This window comes from Symphodus melops (genome assembly GCF_947650265.1).
Source record: "Symphodus melops genome assembly, chromosome: 18".
NCBI classification, from domain to species: Eukaryota; Metazoa; Chordata; class Actinopteri; order Labriformes; family Labridae; genus Symphodus; species Symphodus melops.
Genome location: NC_136708.1, coordinates 4,154,137 through 4,175,978, shown reverse-complemented (window position 1 = coordinate 4,175,978; position 21,842 = coordinate 4,154,137). Strand labels below are relative to the sequence as shown.

At 42.2% G+C, this 21,842-nt stretch overlaps 1 protein-coding gene across 3 annotated transcripts; it reads right to left on the bottom strand.

Annotated features, from left to right (window-relative positions):
- Nucleotides 1–11,494: 11,494 nt before the first annotated feature.
- On the bottom strand, nucleotides 11,495–21,333 carry gmeb1 (glucocorticoid modulatory element binding protein 1). 3 transcript variants are annotated; one of them, XM_079368524.1, is made up of 10 exons: nucleotides 21,213–21,333; nucleotides 19,234–19,423; nucleotides 19,060–19,112; nucleotides 18,824–18,939; nucleotides 17,331–17,434; nucleotides 16,210–16,358; nucleotides 15,831–15,956; nucleotides 15,597–15,734; nucleotides 14,524–14,646; nucleotides 11,495–12,654 (listed from the first exon to the last, which is right to left on the bottom strand). In XM_079368524.1, exons 2-10 carry the CDS (start codon nucleotides 19,359–19,361, stop codon nucleotides 11,801–11,803), a joined length of 1,791 nt encoding a protein of 596 aa, XP_079224650.1. In that variant the 5' UTR covers nucleotides 19,362–19,423; nucleotides 21,213–21,333; the 3' UTR covers nucleotides 11,495–11,800. The 3 variants fall into 3 exon arrangements, with proteins under 3 accessions (XP_079224650.1, XP_079224648.1, XP_079224649.1); XM_079368522.1 differs by having other exon boundaries at nucleotides 14,524–14,661; nucleotides 21,213–21,331; XM_079368523.1 differs by lacking the exon at nucleotides 21,213–21,333 and adding an exon at nucleotides 20,922–21,161 and having other exon boundaries at nucleotides 14,524–14,661.
- Nucleotides 21,334–21,842: the final 509 nt, after the last annotated feature.

The following is a 21,842-nucleotide window of genomic DNA, read 5'->3' as shown; positions in this document are numbered from 1 at the left end:
CACAGAGAGGCAGGAAACCAGACAACTAAGAAACACACGAGCTAACACTAGAGAATTAAAACAGAACTCAAAACACTGAAATACAACATCAACAAAACCAAACCATGACAGTTTTAATCTCTTTTTCACAGAGTAAAGAGACAGACATCCAATTTAGCAGAGTTCTTTCTGTGGACTGATATGATCACAGTCAGTCCTCCTGAGTCCGGACCTCCAAAATGACAAAAAAAAAAAAGAAAAGAAAAAGTAGTCCTGAACCATTGGGTAACATCCGGGCTGTCTACTTCCTTTCTACAGTCTATGGTATTGGGCTGTGGTTGGGGATTTTATTCGCCTCAATGGGTCAGATCCATCCATCCATTATCTCTGCTTAGGGGCTGCAGATGGCTGGAGCCAATCCCACTTGTTATTGGGTAAGAGTCGAGAGACACCCTTGACTGGTCGCCTGTCAGCAGCGGGGCTGACACATGGAGACAAACAACCACTCACACTTAAACTCACACCTACAAGCAATTAAGAATCGCCAATGAATCTATTTAATGAGCATGACTTTGGACTGTGGGACCCGTAGGACATCTACACATGCACTGTGAGTAAATAGCAACCAAATAGCTGGAGTCGGAAACAAAACCTCATCTTGCTGTGAGGCAACAGTGCTAACCAGCGTGCTGCTTTTCTAATTTCTTTATTGAAGTTCAAATAATTTGGAGAACAATTTCCTCCAACAAGAAAAATAAAGAAATGAGGTTCAGTTAGGTTTGCACAGCCAGTAGAAATCTCCTGTTGGAACATTTGTAAGGCTTCACTTTTTTAAAACTCTTTCTATAGTCAAGAAGCTAACTCATACTTTATTTTTATGAACCACTGTTTGACGCACGAATCCGCACGCACTCGTTAAACTTGACAGAAGAACGCCAGTACCTTTTCAGACTCTGAATATGACACAACCAGCTCCTCTGAAAGTTTACCATCTTTGTTGTCATGGCAAGGCGACGCCGCTGCAGCTGTAAGCCTCGGAAACTTTAACATAAAAGGCTTCAAATGTCACATGTTCCCCTCAATCATCCACAGTCAGAGGATTAACAGCTTTAAAGCTCTTCATCCCCAAGGAGATGGCTGACTTTTACTCCTCTATCAGCCTGGTGCGCCTCAGCATGAGGAGGGAAGGCCACAGTCTTTCACCTGCCACACTGGGTAGTTTCTTTATTTTCTGTTTTCTGCCCACACTTCCACCGGTGTAATTGCGATATGAGATGGTACTTTGAGCCTAGGCTGTTCTCATCAGCACTGAGCAATTACATATGCCCCGAGGGGCGCTGATAAAAACACACACTGAGAATGAACTCTGCGGTGCCAGGTGATGGCGACAAGGCTACCGAAGGCCCATATTGAACAGAAGAGGGCCGAGGCGTCCGTGGAGGTGAATACAGATTAGTCTCATACAAACTGAGTCAGACTAGACACACCTCGGCAGCACGCGGCTTCCAGACCGAGACGCTAAGCTTTGTCAGTCCGCTGACCTGTGAAAGGAACCAGCCTCCATCTCCCTCGCCTCATTATAGTGGCCAGCCAGGTTGATGCAAAAGCATTACCAAAAATATAAGCCCTGTGTGCTACTGTTCTTGTGGATATGCGTACATGCTGCTTTAGTTTGTATTCATACTATGTATTGTTACATATAAACCAGTGGGAGTCAAAGATTTCAACTCCGCTTTTTGTTTGTTTTTATCTGTCCGACTTCTTAACGCCCTGATTTTGGATATAAACCTTTTACTAAAACTTACAGAGCAGTTTGGAGGCTCAAACACACACACACACACACACACACACACACACACACACAAACAACCACATTAAACACTTAAAGGTACGTTTAATTTTACTGTTAATTTTGTTGCCAGTTACAGCGTATCGGTTTCAAGTTTATTTTTTCTAAAGCATTACCGAGCTCCAATAAGCTCCGACCTATAAGTGAAGAGCTGCCTGTCACGAGTGCGGCCTGGAACTGCATCAGATGCGGGGTTATACAATCCGGTGCTGTATCAGAGTAATCCTGGTAAGTGTCTGGAAATAGAGAGAGACATGTCTGCTCAGCACCATCTTAAATAGTGATCCACTAACCTTGATGGATTGACCTGAGCAGGGATTGATAACCTGACTACACTGGTCTCACAGGTAACAGTGAGGGTGACGACAGACGTGCAGACATTACTTCACACTTAATGCCCACTGGAGCTGTCAGCATTACTCTGTTAACTGACAGACTGCAGTCCACAATGTCGATCACATACAGCCATGATGAACTGTGTTGCCCCAAAAAAGATGATAAATAGAAGTTGTTTTTGTCCCACTGACGATGTAGCTGTAACTCTGCTTGACTAAGGAAATAAATGACCAACAATCATCAAACAAGAAAATCACACCCAATCTGGTAAATCAGCCAGACTTTAAAATGATTTTTGAAGCTTAATTTTGATGAGGAAAATGTGCGTTATTCTTGCCAAACCAAAAAAAAGTCTCCATTCCGCATCCTTCGGTTGTTGTTTTTTCATCTGCTTGTTGATTATTGGGAAGCTTTTACTTCAAAGAGGTTTACAGTTAAACGTGTTATGTAACTTTTAACATGAGTTAAAAATTTAAGCCTACGCTTTCTGCTTTGAGGACAGCCCTTTATTTGATTTCATGTCATCATGCAATCAAGTATGAGCCCTGTTCTGTTTGACAGTTTGGACAGAGCGACACTTTGAGTGCAGTAGCAGGTTGTCAGGAGGGAAAAATCACGTTCAGCCATGGTTGGTGCGACAGAGAGTTTTCCATTTATAACAAATTCTCAACACCAAAGATTCACTAAATGAGAGTGGATTGGATTCTCAGCAGCAGCTCCACTTTGTGATCTACACCCATCACACGTCACGTCAGGGCATCAGGCAGTGAATCATATCTTTTCCACTTGAAACGGCACATCGTTTCACACCTCTTGGCTCCATGAAATGATTGACGTCAACGCTCGCTCCGATCTGGCTTTGACAGATGCACCTGTCCTTCTTGGGATGTGACTTGCTTGGAAGTCTGGGAGCGTGTAAAACATGGACAAAAAGAGAATTATGAGTATGTTGGGAGGGAAACAGCTGTGGTGTCTGAATGAATCATCAACAAAGTTGGTTAAGGGATTGTGTTAAGAGTAAAGGCCAGGAGACTAGTGGAGGTGGGGGGGGGGGGGGGGGGGGAACAGAACATGCTTCATTTCACCTTAAGCTCCGAAGACCCAAGCTTTTGTTTGGTATGCAGTTTTAATTTCTATTTGCTATTTGGGCTTATTGGAACCTGATGAGTATAAAAACAAAGCATCCTCTTTTCACATGATGTTGTTTTTTGAAAAAATGTTGTCCACGTACGGGGAAGGGCTTTGGGGTGGCTCGAGCTTTCTTGCACCATGCCAAATAGTTTAGAGTGAGAAAGGACATTCAGAGGGCAGAACAAACTCCTAGCTGTGGGAGTGTCACCCACCTGGGGCAGGGGCTACTGCCCTTTGTGATGTCACAAAGGGAAAATCTACAAACGGTTTGAGCAGACATTTTCTGAAAAGTGAAGCAGGCAAAAGATGGAGAGGAAGGAGTTGACTCATAATTGAATCACACAGGTTTGGGAGACATGCTACTGATTGAACGGATAAGGAACACACTTTGTTCAATATTTCAGTTCTGACTGCTGCGGTCTCTCCCTCCCTCACATTGGGTAATGTTAATTAGCTAAAGTTAGAGAAGAAAAACTCCCCTGTGCTCTGATGATGAAGAGTTTCTTGCCCTCCACATCACAAACAGCAACTTCATTGACCCAGACACATCAGAAATACCCAAAGCTGTCTGTACTGTCCTCCGCTAAATATAAGTAAACATCACTGAAGTGAAGTTTTGGCAATGACTCTGCTTTTTTTTTTTTTTAGCAATTAAAGTAGAGTCCTATGTGCCAAACACTTGGGTTTTATCTAATTATCTCAGTTTTTCTGTGGTTGTCAGGTCATGTCATCGTGTTTTAAAAACATGGATTTTGATGCAGCTCCACACAGTGTTCAGTGATGGCTACAGACACTTTACATAAAATGTTTTTGCACTAGTCTCTGGACCAGTCACGTGACTGAAAACCATGAATTACCATACCTGCAGATAGGACGTCTCAGAGGACAATCATATTTGAAGTGTGCGTCCTATACACATGTGCTCCTTCCCAAGTGCAGAACCAACAGACTAAAGAACTCCTTTGTCCATCATGCCATCACGCTCTACAACTCCTCACTTGGGGGGAGGAGGACTAGAGCACACAGGACAGAGGGGTAGGAGTAGGAGTGTCTTTCCTTCTACCCTCACTGTGCAATAACACATGGACACTTTCACTTGTATGTGCAATAATCTCAACCAAGTGCAATAATCACAATAATAATCATTGTCTATCACCTTTTTTGTATATTTTTTTCTGCTTCTTCCATGCATATTTTTTGTATATTTTTTCCAACGGAAGAGTGTTCATTTATTTATTCTATCTTATTCTTTATATTGTTACTTTTTTGTTACCTGTTACATTTTATTTTATTGTATATGCTGCTGGAACCTACATTTTCTTAAGGGGGTCATCCCAAAAGGATCAATAAAGTTCAGTCTAAGTCTTTATGGTGTAGCAAACACTGTTGATTAAGTACTGAGTTTTTTTTGTATGTGCTCTTGTAAATGTCAAAGTAAGACATTTTTTCCACAGTATGTAGCTCTATGCGGTGATGAATCCCTCTTTCAATGTTTTTCCTGCACTGTGTTCTGAACTATTTGGAGTTTCAGTATCACACTTTCCTCCCACGAGGATCGATACATTTTCACTGCATGTTTTGAAAGAGATAAAATGGACTTTTACTGAGGTTCAGTCATTTGACAAGACATCCAGGTCTAACACTCACTTTTGTGAAAACTTTGAAACCTATTTTTTAGCAACAGTTGGGTTCGTATTGTGTACTGTTTGTCCCCTGAGAGCCTGATGAGCCGGAGCGCTTCAACAAGCTCAAGTAGTTGGAAAATACAAAACCATATTTGGCTAGAAATACATTTGGAGATATGCACTCATAAAGGCCTTCATGCATACAGAAAAAGCTCCTTTTACAGGCAACGCCGCCACAATGTTAGCAGCATGTCTCTGCTCTCAATCTGCTCCCCTGTCTAATCTGTCTGTAGCTACTCAAAAAATTGGTCTGATAATTTTAAATAGGAAGCCCCACTCTGCAGTTGATGACATTTATCTCCTTCATTTTAACAAGAAAATAAGAGATGAATGAGCTTTTCAAAATCCTCATCTTCGCTACTCATCAATTTCCACTCCACTTAGGTCTCCTACAATAGCAATCATCAATTTGTGAAAATTTTTAGCTCCTGGGACTCCTCTCATGTCCTCTCTCTACTGCTGTCGCCCCCTCAGTCCTTGAAATCTATATCCAGGATAACTGTCCTTCCCTACAGCAGCATCCCAACACTGCCTCTATATGTCCTCAGGCTCTTTACAGTCTTCTTGTGCAGTGTTTGTGTCAGGTATGCCTTCCTGCAGAGCTGGATTTTAACACATTGATCCTGATGCTTTTTCGTTACAGCTCAAGTTGAAGCTCACACATACCTGCATTTGTTCATCTTCAAACAAAAAGCCCCTTTTCATATCTGAGTGATCAGTGTCCTTCGGAGCTTGAACAATCAAGATGAATACATCTTAATCAAGAAATTAAGATGTATGCTTGGTGCAAGGTTGTAACAGTAAACTAGGCTAAATACTTGTGAAACATAATCTATCTGCACAAAACTTTTTACTTTTTAATGAATAAACAGCACAGTTATGACAAAAAGGACCAACAGACTTGGCTATCATGGTCAATTTTCATCTCACAAAGCCCTATTTCTGGAAAATTTAAACACTTCAGTGCTATCCGGGCGTACTGGTGCAAAGGGCCATTGTCTGCCAGTCCTGGAGAGTTTGCAAAGTGTGCATAAGTGGAAGTTATTTCAGGAAAGGAGGACGAGAACAGAGGAGTACCTGGAGAAGTGAAGGGGGAAAATAACATGAAAATCAAGAAAGGTATGGCTGAGGAAAATGATTTATGGTGATGTGGAGCTGCGGTAGGTCTCTCCAGCAGAGTAGCTGGCTGTCTCGCTGCAAGATAAGTGGCAGTAGATAGGATGTTTCCCTGACAGACAAGGTGACAATCGGGCCTCAGTGTGTGTAAACAAGAGCGCTGCTATCTCCCCCCTGCCCGACGATGGGGTTAACACCTCTGTCCATCAGCCGGGCTCCCGTCATCGCTCACTGGGGCCCTCCTCTCCTCTCCTCTCCTCCTCGTCTGCTTGTCAAAGCCCATGAACGGGAGTCGCACCTTCTGCTACAGGCGAGCGCCAACATGGCTGGCAGAGGAAGGAAATGGAGTGGCACATGGTGGCACAGGCTGCCAGAGTTTTATTAGTCCTCCTCACAGTCTCAGTTTGCCCAGAAAAAAAATCAGACAAGGTCGACAGTCCTCTTTGTCTGAGCTGTAAACACAGCAGTCGTCTGAGCCAGAAATCCCTTCAAGCAGGACTGAATGGAGTGTTTTGGATGATACAGTAGGTTGGATTAGGATCCCAGCCACAGCTCAGTTTCTCTGACTGTATTTAGAATATTATTTAGTGTGTAGTGCCTTTTCAAAAAAAGGTATTTTATTTAGATTTAGTCTTCAATATTTTGATTTAAACAGGGTACATGTTTCAAGATAATCCGGCTGATTTTCCGCAGTCCCTGGTTTTTGGTGGTTGGAAAAATGATTTTACCAAACATTTCTGTGATTTGAGGTGTGTTAAGATCAGTGTTGGGCATGTTTCTGAATATAAGTAACTAGTGACAGGAACTAGTTACTACTATCTACCTACTATCCACTACTATTCTAGGCAGGGGCCAACAGGGGCCAGTGCCTCTGTAACACAGATCCTGTTCCCCCCTTGGGTCGGCCCTGTGCTTTATATTTTGGTTTGACTTTCTCCATAGATATAGCAGGAGTATTTTGTGTTGTGGTAGTTAATGCTGTGTGCTATTATTTGGTCGGATAATACAAACAAAGCGAGAGAAGTTTTGTCTATTTGTCCTGTTTGTTGAATGTGCCCCTCTGACAAAACAATTTGCCCCAGTCGGGCCCCCACTTCTCTCAGTTATTAACTGCGTTACTGAGAGGTTTTCCTTCCTGCAGATAGACTATGTATTTACTTACAACTGAAAGTACTGCAATTAGCCTGTTGAAAACAGCCAGGACAGTCTGTGTTGAAATCCTGCCCCTGATTAGGCAAAAAGCCAATCATACATTTTGATGTGGATTTTGTGACAGGACCTAGGATGGCAGATTTAAAGGGGGGCCCATGTCACCCCTCTCACCCTGAGATTCTCTATTTAAGACTCAACAAACAGTTTTAAATCTGCTTTTTAGTGCATGATTTTCTTCAGGGAGATGATCTGATGACTGAAATAAACTGTGTAACAAACTGCAGATTGTGTTAACTATGGTTTCTATGAGGTTGAATGACTGAATGAATGAATCGTCCAAGGTAGAAAATTTAGAGAAAGCAGTTTCTTGTGCCAAAGAGTGAAAGGACTCGGCCTTGATAAGAGAATCAGAAAATAAGCTAACCACCTTAGTTTGAAAGCTTGAACTACAAATTATCTGACATTTTGCTTGAACCTTGAAGCTGCATGAATCATAATATTATATTAAATATGGATCAAAACTGTTATTTGAAGTTGCAGCAAACCATCAGAGAATTATGATGTAACTCTGCACTTACATCCTGATTCTCTACGGATGGCAGCCTATTTAAGAGCTTATTTTGGCTCATTGTTTTTGTTTTGTGGCCCAAAAAACTTGGCTTTGATCAAACGTGTTTATGACTTGTTGTGGTGATCCTTTAACTTTATCTCGAAGTTGATCTTATCAAATATTTGTCAAAATCGAGTCTTATAATAGTCACGTCAGCCTCAGCTTAGGGTGACCATATTTTCAAACCTCTAAATCAGGACACTTTCATTTTTCTTATTGTGAATCCATGTGTCAGTCCCATGATGTCTGCACTGGTCACACATGGAGGACAAAGATGTCCACCTGATTGTTCCCTTTTTTAAGTTGGATCTTACAGCCTTTGCCTCACCCAAGTAAATCTGAAATATGCCTTTGTATGTCGGCATTTCCAATTAAAAATGGACACTGGCAATGTCTGCCACAGAGTAATTCATTGTCCACTACTTTTTGAATGGAGCTGTTACCCTCCTTCAGCTCTTTGGAAAACAGTGAATTCCTTTTTAGCATTAGGCTATAGCTAGCCTGCCTATCGTTACGCAGCAGGTCTGATTAACATAAAAAGCTAGGCTATGTATGATATGTACATAAAATCTGTATTACATTACTGATGTTTTCCTATTGGTTAAAACAGCAACAGCCTTGAAAACAACATTGATTGACATGTAGCTAAATCAGTGTCGCAAGCGTTCTGTATCTTTTTGTTTGGCCTTTTTGTTGGCTTTCTTGCTAGCAGACCAGCTAATTTAGTCACTGACCTGTTGGTGATGTTGGTGTCTTTTGGAGTATTTTCAAGCCAAATTGTTGGCTACACATGGCTTGCAATTGATTGGGAGAACACATTATCAATCCAAGCTCCAGTTTTTCGATGCTATGACAAGCTATTGTTTTTTCCCCCCATATGTTAGCATGAATTAGCAGGATCAGTGTTAGGCCTGAGTTTGTTGGATTTATTTGTGGCAAGCAGTGCAAGGAGGTCAGGAACATTTTTGGCTATTCTCTTCAGAGGAAACGATGAGCTGAGAAGACAAGTTAGTCACCAGATTTATGTTGTTTACACTCCCTCAACAGATGGAGATGTGGATCGGAATATTTATATTAACAATAAATTGTAAAGATTTTAACTTATTATAAAATTAGACTAAAACAAAAAGTGATGCTTCTTTGTGAGGAAACAAGATCATCATGAAGAAGACTGACTGCCAAGGAGAAGAGGCAAAAACGCCCTTTGTTTACATTTTCCCTGCAAAATTACTCAATCATGTTAATCCACGAAGGAAGCATGATGTACATGACAAGATCAGCAAATAGGTAAGATGTTTCAATATGGCGCCAACATCCCTACAAAATGTAAAAATCTCGCTGTAACTTTAACAGCGCAGTGCAGAAGACATCTGTTAAGCTCGGGTTTAATCAAGGTAAATAGAAAATGTACATCTGCAGTCCCAGTGAACACATGCTCTATCACTGTGTCTGTTCTGTTTTCTTACAAGTCAAGTGTGTGTTTAATCAGCTGCGATTCGATGACAGTTTGTATATATGCCTGTTTATTCTCCGACAGAGCTTGGATCCAACTTGCCTCTAAGATATACTGCCAGCAAATGTCACACTCGTGCATCTATTCTCAGCTAAACCTGCAATAGCTGAGGTGATTGTGACAGACTGTCAGCCGCGCTGTCCTTCCTGTCAACACCCTTTCAACCCCTCAGGAGTCTTTGGGACATGTCCGACATGTAACTGATGCTTCTGCTGCTCCTGTTTTCTTTGTCTTCTGCTCAAACATGTGAGGAAACCCAATCTACAGTGTACCAAACCTGCCTGTAATTTACTCGGACAGCATATCCTCTCCTCCTTCACCACACAATGACCCCTGTGGTTTAGTTTCTCCACCTCTTAGCCCTCATCTGGGCCCCAGCGGCTTCACAATCAACGCCCGATACAGGGATGTTTTTGTACTCCACACCTACACACGGGTCTCCATTTCAGCCCCTCTTGTTTGAGTATGTTACAGATTTTTAGTGCTTGTATAACTCAAATCCTAATGTTTTTTCCCCCCACATACAGCTTGTCTGGGAATATTAGAGCCTACAAGAGGAGAGAAATGCAATAACCAGCGAGCCCTGGTGCCCTGTCAGCACGGCTCAGCCTCCAGAGAGGCTTGCCCATCACGGACAGCCCATGACGGTGCAGATTACACCACGCAGTATAATAAGCCTGACACACAGCAGCAGACTATTTCCTCCATCTCTTCATGCAGCTGTACACCCATCATCTCCGTAGTGGAGCGAGCATGCAGCGCACTCTGGTGGCCAAACAACATCATGACAAAAACACTCAACTTTTTTTTTTCTTCAGTTTTAATCTGATATTAAAACACATTACAAAGTCAGTATGCAAATACTTTCATCTGTTAAATTAAAGGACTTAAAATGCACAAGCCTTGAACGGGTCTTTGTTGGTGTGAAGTAGCATAAATTAATCTATGTTCGCACCTGAAAGAGGGTTTGGGAACTAATAAATATGACACCTTTTTACACGTGTAAAACACAAGCAATCCAAGTTAAGTATTTATAGATTTTGTTTCTCATTTTGACTTGAACAAGCAGCCCAGTAGCTCACACGACCTATCATACTGAAATAAAGCAACATACGGTCACAAAATAAAAAAAATCAATTGTTGAGGAAATCAGGCAGTAAGAAACTGAAAAAAAATAAGTGCATAAGCGATACGTTTCCAGTGAAGAGAGATCAGTCTGTTTCCTTTGAACTTTACTCAGAAACGAAACGCCCGGCACACCCGACGGTCGAAAGAAAAGTTGAGTGAACAGGCATCTTCGCAAACATCTTCCTGTAGTCCAAACAGGACAACGCAGTGCAGAACCAACACAGCTTAAATGCGATGCTACAACACTACAGACAATAATCCTAGCCTCAGGTGACGCAAACACTGATCCTGGTAAAGAGTGTGATCAGCAGCAGCAGAGAGCTGAGACGAATGTGAGCAGCCCTGCATGGAGACTTTACACTTTGTTCTCTGGTCACTGAGGTTGTTCAGAGAGGCTTTAGGATAACTCCAGGTTATAACAACTCAGGTGATTGTGTAGATTTTAGCCATGTATCTGTAGACACGGATGACACCTCACTGACAGACGGTGGAGATTGATCCTAACTGAAGTCAGACTGAGCAGAGAACAGGCAATTTCCTTATGTGATGTAAAATAATTGTTTCTTTGCAGATGGAGTTTAAAGGAACCATTTCTGATTGTAAAATTAACAAAGTGTTCTCCGTCAGTGGGGAGGCTTCCTGTGAAATTGTCAAACACTGACAATAAAGACAACAGCTTGTTCTGTGTGGATCTTTCTTGATTTGGCACATTTACTCACTTACCGGTGAGATATTTATCGCTAAATCAAAATCCATTCGTTTAAGGCTATCATAAAATAGTTTGATCATCAGCATTAAGCTGTTGTTTGCAATAACATGGACTAAAACAGAAGTGAGGTCAACAATAACTTTCATCTCTGCACAGTTGGCTGTGTACAGATTCAAACAGCGGCAGACGTTCATGAACAACGTTTTCATTTATGTTCGTCTGACAGCTCGTTTGTTTCCCCAGTCTGACTCCTACTTCGAAAAACATTCTCATATCTCAGCAGTAAACTGGGTGACCACCATGTAACAATTGGAAACATTGACCTGAGTTGTAATAACAAGAATTATCATTTAAATACTAATCTAACACAAGTAGACAGGATTGACTTTGTTTTGATAATTCGTTTCAAATCATCGAGGAGTTGAGAGATGCTTGTGCACGCGCACCAAAATAGAAAAAATGGCTACCCTAGTGCTTGGTGGGGGCCAAGGCGAGCTGTGGATTTGGAGATTTTATATATTTACAGTTTCATGAGTCTGCATGAGCTGGATGAGTCCACTCCTGCTCTGCAGGGTAAAACAGGAAGCACAGCTCATTTGACCTTGTTTTCTTCCTGAGTATTTTCTTCTATGACCACGATCTGTACACCTGACAACTGTCCGCTGGCATCCAGCTGCAGCCCCTGAACCCCTTCAGTCTGCGCCTCCTGCATTTGGCACTGCGTCTCCTCCACCCCTTCTGCCATGGTCACCTCCATCCCGCTCGGGACCATCATGGCAGTCCCCTCCCCTCCTGACTCCCCGCTCAGCTGCAGCTCCATCACTCCCACGGCCTGCTCCATCGGGTTCGGGTTAATCTCGATGACCGTATGCTCCTGGCCAGCCTCCACCTCACCCTGCATCACCTCCTGCTGTACCAGCATGGTGCTGTCCACCACTTGGCCTTCTATGGGCAGCATCTCCGCCCCCCCGGCCTGCTGGCTCAGGTGCACTAACTCTAAGGGGCTCACCATTGTGCCCAGCTGGCTGGAGTCCTGCATTGGGGTGGTGCCCACCAGCGTGAGGCCAGAGGATGGATGCAAGGTGATAGTGTCTGTCTTTCCGTCCCCAGCCACCATGTAGCGGGTGAAGAGCTGCGAGCCTGCGGGGAGCAGGGTGACCGTGTTGGAGGACTGAGCCAGGGAGGCGATGGGCAGGCCGGCCATGGTGAACGGCTGACCCATGGAGGAGAGAGAGATGGGGGAGAGAACGGTGAACTGCTGCGGCTGCAGGGTGGCCTGCTGGCTGATGGGGGAGGTCAGGAGGGTGGTGGTGGAGGCGGGCCTCTGGAGACGAGGTCGCTTGGTCTGACGTTTGGTGGGAGTTTTGTTTTTGGCCGGCTGAGGACAGGACAGGAGAGCCTGCACCTGCTGCTGCTTCCTCTGCTCTTCCAGCTGCACCTCCAGGTCTGCACAAAGCACACAACACAGCAGTGAGAGGGAGGGCGAGATCAACAACTGGCTCATTTGTTCCTTTAAATATTTCATCTGCGTGTCCTAATATCTTTAACATCAGTCTTCAACATTATTCAGGGCTGAGCTCAGGCCAGCAGATGTCAAAACAAATCCTGAAACTTGCTCATCAAGGATTAGAAAGAAAAAAAAGTTGTCTTCCCTGAGCATCTGATCTCATTTACTACTCAAACACTTCAACGGCATAATCACATAATCACATAACTGTCAGGAGTTCAGACAGTAGTTTTAACCCATTCTATAATTTGACATGTTTAAGGGTCTAAATGGTGTTTAGAAATGTTTGAAATGAATCCATCAAACATGAAGCTGTAATGTCTGACATTATTCCTGCACGCTAATGTGCTGAAAAAAATTAAATAAATAACTATAAGGATTTGGGTTTTTTTTCCTGTCAGGCTGTCTGTAAATGTCACAGAAATGAAACCTACAGCATGAACATGTACACTGGTAACTTTGCAGACTGCTAGCAGACACTTTCTGCAGAGTTATTCTAACTGTTGTGGGACTTTGCTGTTTGAAGACGCGTAGATCAACAACATTTGTCGAACACAGAGAAAGTTACAGAAGGAGGTGTGTGTGTGTGTGGGGGGGGGGGGGGGAGAGACTGTTGTTGTGAATGGAGTGATGAAACAGTTGTTTGAAGTTAAAAAAAAGACTTAAAATCTATCAAATTTACTGAAAGGTCGATATGAGGATTATTCTGTCTCTAACGTTATTATACACTTTGAATAATAATCTATAGCCTGTTTAAAAGAAAGGCTGTATTTTAGAAGTCACACTCAGCTTCTGCTTTAGTTGCAGCTTCCTGGGGCAACTTCAACAACACCAAAAAAGTATTAAAGTGTCTTAGATTATAAAATATGTAAGAAAACCGAACAACAACATTTCTTTGAAAACCAGTTAAGTCTGTAAATATGTCTGTAAGCATTTCACTCTGTACCATCACTCTAACCTTTAACCAGTGACTGACTGTCAGTGAACACAGAGGTGAACTCTTTTCACTTTCAGAGAGTAATCTTTACAACTGGAGGAGTTTTCATCAGAATATTTTCATAAAGGTGAAAAAACAATATGTTGTTGTTTCGAATCCGTGCATCTGATTACTATTGACTTTGTAAATAGTCATTTAAATTAAGAAATCTCTCAGAGAGGGAGGAAGCTCAATCCATTTATGAGGTCAAGGGTGGGATTTTCTCACTGTGGGGCTGAAATGCATGCCGTGTAAAGAAAAGGTTTTGGTCATGTAAAAAGCAAACTAAGGCCTCGTGTTCCACAATTTTTCTGCACCAGCGGCTTTTTTTTACAGTTGTTTTCCATCAGGAAAGAGAGAGAAAAGGCTCAGAGCCCATCATCTTTTTCCCTACGCTTCATGCACAGTCAACGCTCAGTGGACACGGGCCTACGTCTCTGTTTTACTGCATTTCATCATAACAGGCGGATGAGCAATGAGAAAAAAAAAAAGACGTGTCAACACTTGGAATTGGTTAAATAGTTAAGGATAGTGAAGATGAGTAAGTTTAAAATTAAAAAGTTCAATCAAAGATATTCAACAGGGAGTGCCGATGTGTCCAGTGGTTATGTTGTGTGTCCCACATACAGAGGCTTTAGTCCTTGAAGCAGCAGCTGTGGGGGAAAATCTGACCTCGGCTGCATACCATCCCAAACTCTCCCAACATCTCCTATCTCTCTTCAGCTACCCTATCCAAAAGGCCCCAAAAAATAACTTTAAATAATGGAGCTATCTCAGAGGAGGATTCTGCTCATCAGCTGTGTGTGTCAGTGTCTCTCTGTTCTGTACTCACTGCTGAGCGTGCTGAGGATCTGCTCCTGACAGGGATCCGTCTGCTGCCTCCTCCTCTCCAGCATCTTCTTCACCGAGTCGAGCAGACCGAACACCTGGGCCAGGTTACTGAGCACTGCCACCTCTACCAGACAGGAATCTGGGATCAGTGGGGCAATCAATCAAAGGGTCACAAGGTCAGTTGGAAAGGAGGAAGAAATTCAGCTGTTGTAAACAAACAGTCATGTAGTATTCATGCAGTATTCGGCTACAACAGTCGCCGTTTTGAAAGCTGAATTTGTTCCTTCTTTCCTTTGGTTTCTCATTGAAGCATTTTTCAGGGATGTGATTGGCAAAGAATGAAAAAGCAAGATTAGTACAAAAAGTTTCTTTTTCTTCATTCAGATCAATGAGTATGCACTGATTTGTGCCTTTCCTGCTCCATTTTATTGTTGTGATAAGTCATTTGTGTCTTTCCTTACGTTTCTCACAATTAAATCAACTGGAAACTTTTACCAGCGTGTCGACTTTATCAGTGTTTGTGCGATATCTTAGACATGCAGAATTCTTATAGCTGCATCCTCGTCAGCGGCACAATTTATACAAGTGTTACTCGTGATTCCATCATCACAGCAGGTGTGCCTACTTCAGATTGAGGTTTTTTTTTATAAATTACCTACCTAAACTAACATAGTGCCGAAAACCATGGACAGCTCGGGGCTGCAGGAAACAAATAAGACAGAGCCATTAGAAGGCTCTTGTTGAACACACTGCACTGCAATCATCGTTTTCAAGGAGAGATGTAACAGCGGACGTCTCTTTCTCTGACCACCTTCAGACTTACAACTGGAACTTGAACGGTAGAGAGCGAGTGCAGATCATCCACTCGAATATTGATCTAAGATGTTAACTGTTACGATGACAAGAAAAGTAAATTCACTTCAGTGACTGAAAATAAAAAGCCCATTATAGTCAAAGTGTTGAAACTCGGTCATGGCTTATTTATGTCTGGTGGTTGAACTTTTCAGGTCTGAATTCAGGATAAATCTGGAGGAATCACATCCCTGATCTTTAAGTGTGTCCCTGCTGACGCACCTGTTTCCTGTAAAGCAGCTGGCTCTTTGCGCTGCTGCACGCCGTTCAACAGCTCCTGCAGCTCCGTGCTGATGTTGGTGACCACTTCCCCGAGCAGACCCACGTCGGCAATGCCCTTCCAGAAGTTCAGCGTGTCCTCTGTGGGCAGACAACACACACACACAGGTCTCAGTGAGTGGCGTGCTCTGGGTCATCGTTAGTGTGAAATGACTGATCTGTGTGCTCTCTGAGGACCTGAGATCTCGTTATATTCCTTCTTGTCTGCGGACTCCAGAGCGCTCGAGCTCCAGTCCACCTTCCCGCTCAGAACCTCAGCTCTGTCCTCCCCCATGGCCCCGCCATTACCCAGAACCACTTGAGCTGTAAATTACATGAGAGAACAAACATTATGTTTTTCTGGTGATTTAAAGAGCCAGCAGTCTGAATGTATTTGGAGGTCAGGTTAGTTATTTTTCTTATTTGGTCTGACTATAGCTTTACATTTTGGCCACTGCATCCTTTTATTAGGTTTAGTAGGTTTGAACATTTTTACTGAGTCTGTAGACATAAGCAAATATAAGCAGACATATAATTAGATATTTTTAAAATCACACCTTTTGAACAATGTACTTACTTTGAGAGGACGTTGGTGTGGTCAGACCCGAGCCGTCAGGAGGGAACCGTGTGTTGTTGATCAGAAGGTCAAACTTTGTGCTGCGACACGTGTTGGTGCAAAGTGTGCTGTGCTGGTAGAAGTCCAGCTGACCCGAATCCATCATTTTTCTGGAACACAAAACAAAACAGTTCATGAAACAGTTTTTTAAAGGTCGCATATTATCCTCCAAGTCTAAATAAGTCTCAGAGCTCCCCAAAACATGCGTGTGAAGTTTCTTGTTGTCATATACACTCTGATACTGTATTTGATCATGTCTATAAACCCCTCTATTTCAGACCTGCTCAGAACAGTCTGTTTCTGTGCCTGTAGCTTTAAATATGTAAATGAGCTGTGGCTGACCACGCCCCCTCTCAAGAAGGTCTTTGGTTTCTCGGGCTTTCTCGCTCCATGTCCTGTTGTTTTTACGATGAGGATGCAGACTCACAGGTCAGAACAAACACCTAGCTGTGGGAGTGTCACCCACCTGGGGGAGGGGCTACTGCCCTTTGTGATGTCACAAATCTCCAAACGGCCTGTTTGAGCACACATTTCTGAAAAGCGGAGCAGGCTAAAGATGGAGAGGATGGACTTTTTCTCATAATTGGGGGGTTTGTAGCGAGACTTGGGTCACATATTCAAATTAGAAAATCTTGTTAAAGTGGATTTTGCACAACGTGTGACTTTTAAATAAAGTGGAAACTATTCTTTGTTAGATCAGAACACTGCTCCCTTTAAAAATGCTGAGATTGCTTTTATAATTTAACAGGAGTTCTGGCAATGTTTTGTTTGTGCAAATAAGGTAAATGAAAACACATCAGATTGTTGTAATTCAAAGAGACAGGGTCTGTAATGAAAAGCTAAGAGGTGTCATCAGTGTCTCATATTCTGCTCTGAAATGATGGAATAATCAAGCAACGGAGAGTGTTTCAACACATCAGTTTTAAAGTGTATTCAGGATGCATGAATCACCCACAGTGTCAGGGACCGTTTGAGTAAAACGTAAAAGCGTTCATGCGGACTGTAATTAAACTGTCCTGTAGTGCAGTCGAACTGAATACTGAAATATAGCTTTCGGCTCACTGAAAAAAAAGTCTCATCACCTCAGCATGACTCCGCCCATCCTGATGGCTCTCTTCCAGTCCTTCAGAGTGGCTTTTCCAGAAATGTGGACAAACTGCTTCGGGCTAATCAGCTGGTCCTCGTACTGAAGGAGGAGGAGGAGGATATCAGGTCAAAAAATCACACAGCATGCTGGACTTCATTCATACATAAATGTTCGTACCATCATATCTGCACAGTGACAGTTGTTACAAAACGATAATGCTAAATGGTACACTTAGAGTCAGGGTGTGACGTAGAACTGTGCAGATTATTATGGGTTAGTGACTGGTGACACATTTTACATTTAATATAATGTAGTGTCTGTAATCAATAACATAAACCAGTTTTTATTATGAGTATATTTCTGAGATTCCAACCAGTTTTTGTTACATTTGTTTTCTTTTAGTGGTAAAATGATGCGTGCACGAGAGAGAGAGAGAGAGAGAGAGAGAGAGAGAGAGAGAGAGAGAGAGAGAGAGAGAGCATGCAATGGAGGGCAGGAGCGCGCGAGAACCTCACTGCTTCATGCCACACAACAAAACTCCTGTTTTAAAAAAAAAGGCCCTCTTGACTCCTGCGTAGAGGTAAGACGCAGATAAACCAAGAGAGCAGAATCACATCAGCAGAGAAAGAGTGAGAGAGTGAAGGGAGAGAGAAGGGTCACTGTCTGTACGCCTCTCTTGTAAATGCACCGATTGAGAAGCCTTGCTCATATCAACATTAAAGCATCTCATTGCTTTGTTTGAATAATGTTAACGTACAGCTGCTTGCTGCTGAACTCTATAAATAACGAAATATCAAGTACAACTTTTCAGAACGGGAGGCGTAGTCGTGTTTGTGTCTGTGCATTGATAAATTGAGCAGGTTAAAATTTATACCCTGATAATGGCTGCAACAACGACTCAAGAATAATGTGACCTAAGGAAGTGATGATGTAATGGCGGCACACAAAATCCACCTTGAAAAAACTGCCTTTTTTTAAATCTCAGTTAAAGAGTGTCTTCAGTAGTGCTAACAGCAGCCTTCATGATCTGCTGCACTGCTTCCTACTTCATTTGTGAGACTTGGTGTTTTCATCGGTACGTTCTCTTCATGTTCAGCTCGACCAGCTGTGACTGATCATAGGAAGCATCCAGCTGTTTGGTAAATTAGCCAACATTCATCCTGTTGTATAGTTTGTGATAGATCAATTTACATGTATTTTTAATCAGCATGTAGCGGTCTGAAGCCTACATATTAAAAGAAAGAAGAAATAACCCAGTGCTTGTATGTGGGACATGAGAAGTAGTGCCTGTTTATTTCCTGCAGAGGGACAGACTATTGAATGACCTATTTGGATTCAGCTATGTATAGAAATGTTTTGTAACAAGCGACTGTGTTTTCCTCCACATCTGAGTGTTTATGAGTCTTTTAACTCAGTTTCACTCAAAATACAAAACAGGAAAAACCTGCAGCCACACTGAGCACTTAAAAAACAATGTTGATAACTGACCTTCACACATTTCACATTGATTCCCGGGCACACAAACTTCTTCACCAGCAACACAGCTTTACAGTCCCCGCATGTTATCGGACAGCCAATCTCCACGTCCTCTCCCTCAGTCGCTTCTAAGAAGAATAAAGAGGAAACACACGAGAAAATAGTTGTAACGTCGTACTCTTCTAAATGTACAGCATGCATCACTAATTCTGTGCATGTTGTCAAAACATCAGCCGACAATCTCGTACCTGGATGTGCTTCGACGGCCATGACAGCAGCGTCTGTTTCAGCAGATTCATCTCTGAAAACAAACCAAGTTTAATCTTCTTTTAGATCACACATTTGGGTTTGGCCTCTCTTCCTCCCTGCATTTGGAGAGGACTGTAGTTTCGTTCATAGGAACACATGGCGTTAATACATACCCAGTGGTGATTGGCTGGAGCTGGAGGATGACCTGAGTCTTATTCGGGTCATTGGGGTCTTCTTCACTGTCAGCCTTCACCATCACCACCTCGGCCATGGAAACCGTGACCTCTTCATTTGTCGCCATCACACTCAGAGCAGAATGCAGAGGGGGGCCGCTTTCATAGAACAGCTATCCAGTTTGTTCATCTGCAATGAAAAAAAAAATAGATTCAAAAATATCCTGTAAAAGGCAAGGCAAGTTTATTTATACAGCACATTTCAACAACAAGGCAATTCAAAGTGCTGAACACAAGACATCAAAAGCAGCATGACAGAGGAAAACACAAGATACATTAAAAGAGAGAAGTTAAAAATCACTGAAGTTATTAAAACTTAAAATATGTTGAAGTAAAAATATTTCAAATAAAATTAATTTAAGGAAAAACATTAAAAGAATTAAAAGTTACAGTGCAGAGTGAAAGATTAAAATTTTTATTAAAATAGCTGTAAAGCTCCACATAAGCATATGTGAGTGTGTTCATCTGATGGTGACTCTAGCAAGAAAATAAAACAGATAACATTCTCGTTTGGTGGAGACAGCTCTGTATTTAAGATTTTAGATGCTGTGATGTTATTAGGATTCTTCCTACGCCGCTTCAGAACCCGAAGACCTGCTCCAAAAACCTGTCCATAAAATGAAATTACAACTGCTGGAAAACATCTGTCAAACATCTTTGTGAGCTTACTAACATTAAACTCTACTAGTTGTATTTGAGGTTAACATGCAGCCTTTCAGAAATTAAAAATGTAACACAGTAACACAGTAACTCACTTGTTAGCTTTTTAGCTCCAAGCTGTTTTCACGGAAACATTATTTCATTTAAATAAAGTTTGTGTATATAATTCAAAAAATATATCATAGAATTTGTTTTACATTCTCCAACTTTCACACTTTTAAATCAAGAATTTAGTGAAAATGTGATTTCGTGAAATTACGACTTTAATCCCAAATGTGTTTTTAAATTTTAGATATCCATATTTATCTCCACATTTGGACCTTCCTTTTCTTTTCTTGAAGTGTGCTGCAATGAAATATAAAAACTTCCTCCTCTCATTATTATTTCTCCTGCTTGGCCCTTATCGTCTTCCGTAAAAAAAAAATAAAAAAAGAGCAATACTATAAAAAAAATCTGTTAATATAATGTTTGTAAATATTAGTTAGAACGTTTAAACGCAGATGTCTTTTTTACGTTTCGTGAAGTGCATTAAAAAAGAATTAAATTAATCAAAAGCCTAACTCATAGTAAACAGTCATAAACCGTGCAAGTTTGGATTAAAATGTTCATTTAGAGCCACAGACGAAGTGAGTGAGATTCCCCCCAGCCCCGTGCAGAGAAGCTCAAAAAACGACCGGGGTCCGAGAGGATGCTAACTCACACAATCATGTACCATTACCCTAACGTGATGCCGATAAAAAAAAGGCGCAATATGCCTACGTTAGATTGGATATTACGGTCGCAGAGGATATCTGATTGCTTTTTCTTTGCAGAGATCCACACAGACACTCAGCCACTACAGTCGGCGGTAGCCATTATGGCTCACGCAAGGGCGTTACATGATGTGCGGGGGGAAAAGTGGACAATATTGTGAGCCATACTGGCCGAGACGGTTAAAGCTTTGCATTTACAGTGTGACGGTTACGTGCCGCTTGTCTCTGAACCGTACGTCCCTTCGTAACTCTGCATTTTAACTCTCCGCTCCCCCTCAAAATGACGTCTCCCTGTGCGGCGGCACGTACAGCAAACAACGGCGCGGCGGCGACGGCGTTGCCCCTCCATTCTCTCTGCGAGCCTGGCTGGCCGAGCCCCCCTCTCCGCAATTCACCCCGAACCCCGGCTAAAACCATCGTTGCTGCTGTAAGAGCAGCTGCTTTTTCCCCCTCACGTACAAGTGTGTTTAAAAAAAGCACATATTGAAATGAGAAGCTTGTCCTTACCGTTTTATGAGGAGAAAACGCAGCCCTAGATTGTACAGAGCGTTGTGCGCATGCGTACTTCGCTGATATGGCTTGACTTCCTGCTGCACATCGCTCGCTCTGTATTATCACGCTCCTGTAAACCCGAACAAAATGCGTCTGAAACTTATGTTAAAGCTTCTGTATTTACCAAGTTCACTGCAGTTGTAGACTGTGAAGAAACTCGGTCACACTTTCTGTAGATGCAACGTTGTGCTCTTGTTGTCAAGGTAGAAATAAAGAGGTCTTAAAAGGTGAGGTAGAGACTGCATATGGCATTAAACATCTAGATTTTTTGAAAAAACATGTGAACGATTAAAACTTTACAATAAAATACAAATTAAAAGACCATGATGACTACAAACAATACAGCAGCGTACTTAACTTAATAAACTGTAAATAAATGTAGGCAATGGTGTAGTGAAGGGTCCATGCACTTATTCGTCAGTCTCCACTTCAAAATCTTCTCTGATTTACACCAACGATTGAATATATCCCTGTAATCTTTTCTTTCCCTTTGCTGGTGAAGAGATGACCCCCTTTCGGCCCTACTCTGCCACTGATTGGCTCGTACGCACTTACTATAAGGAGTTTGACATGTCACTGTATAAA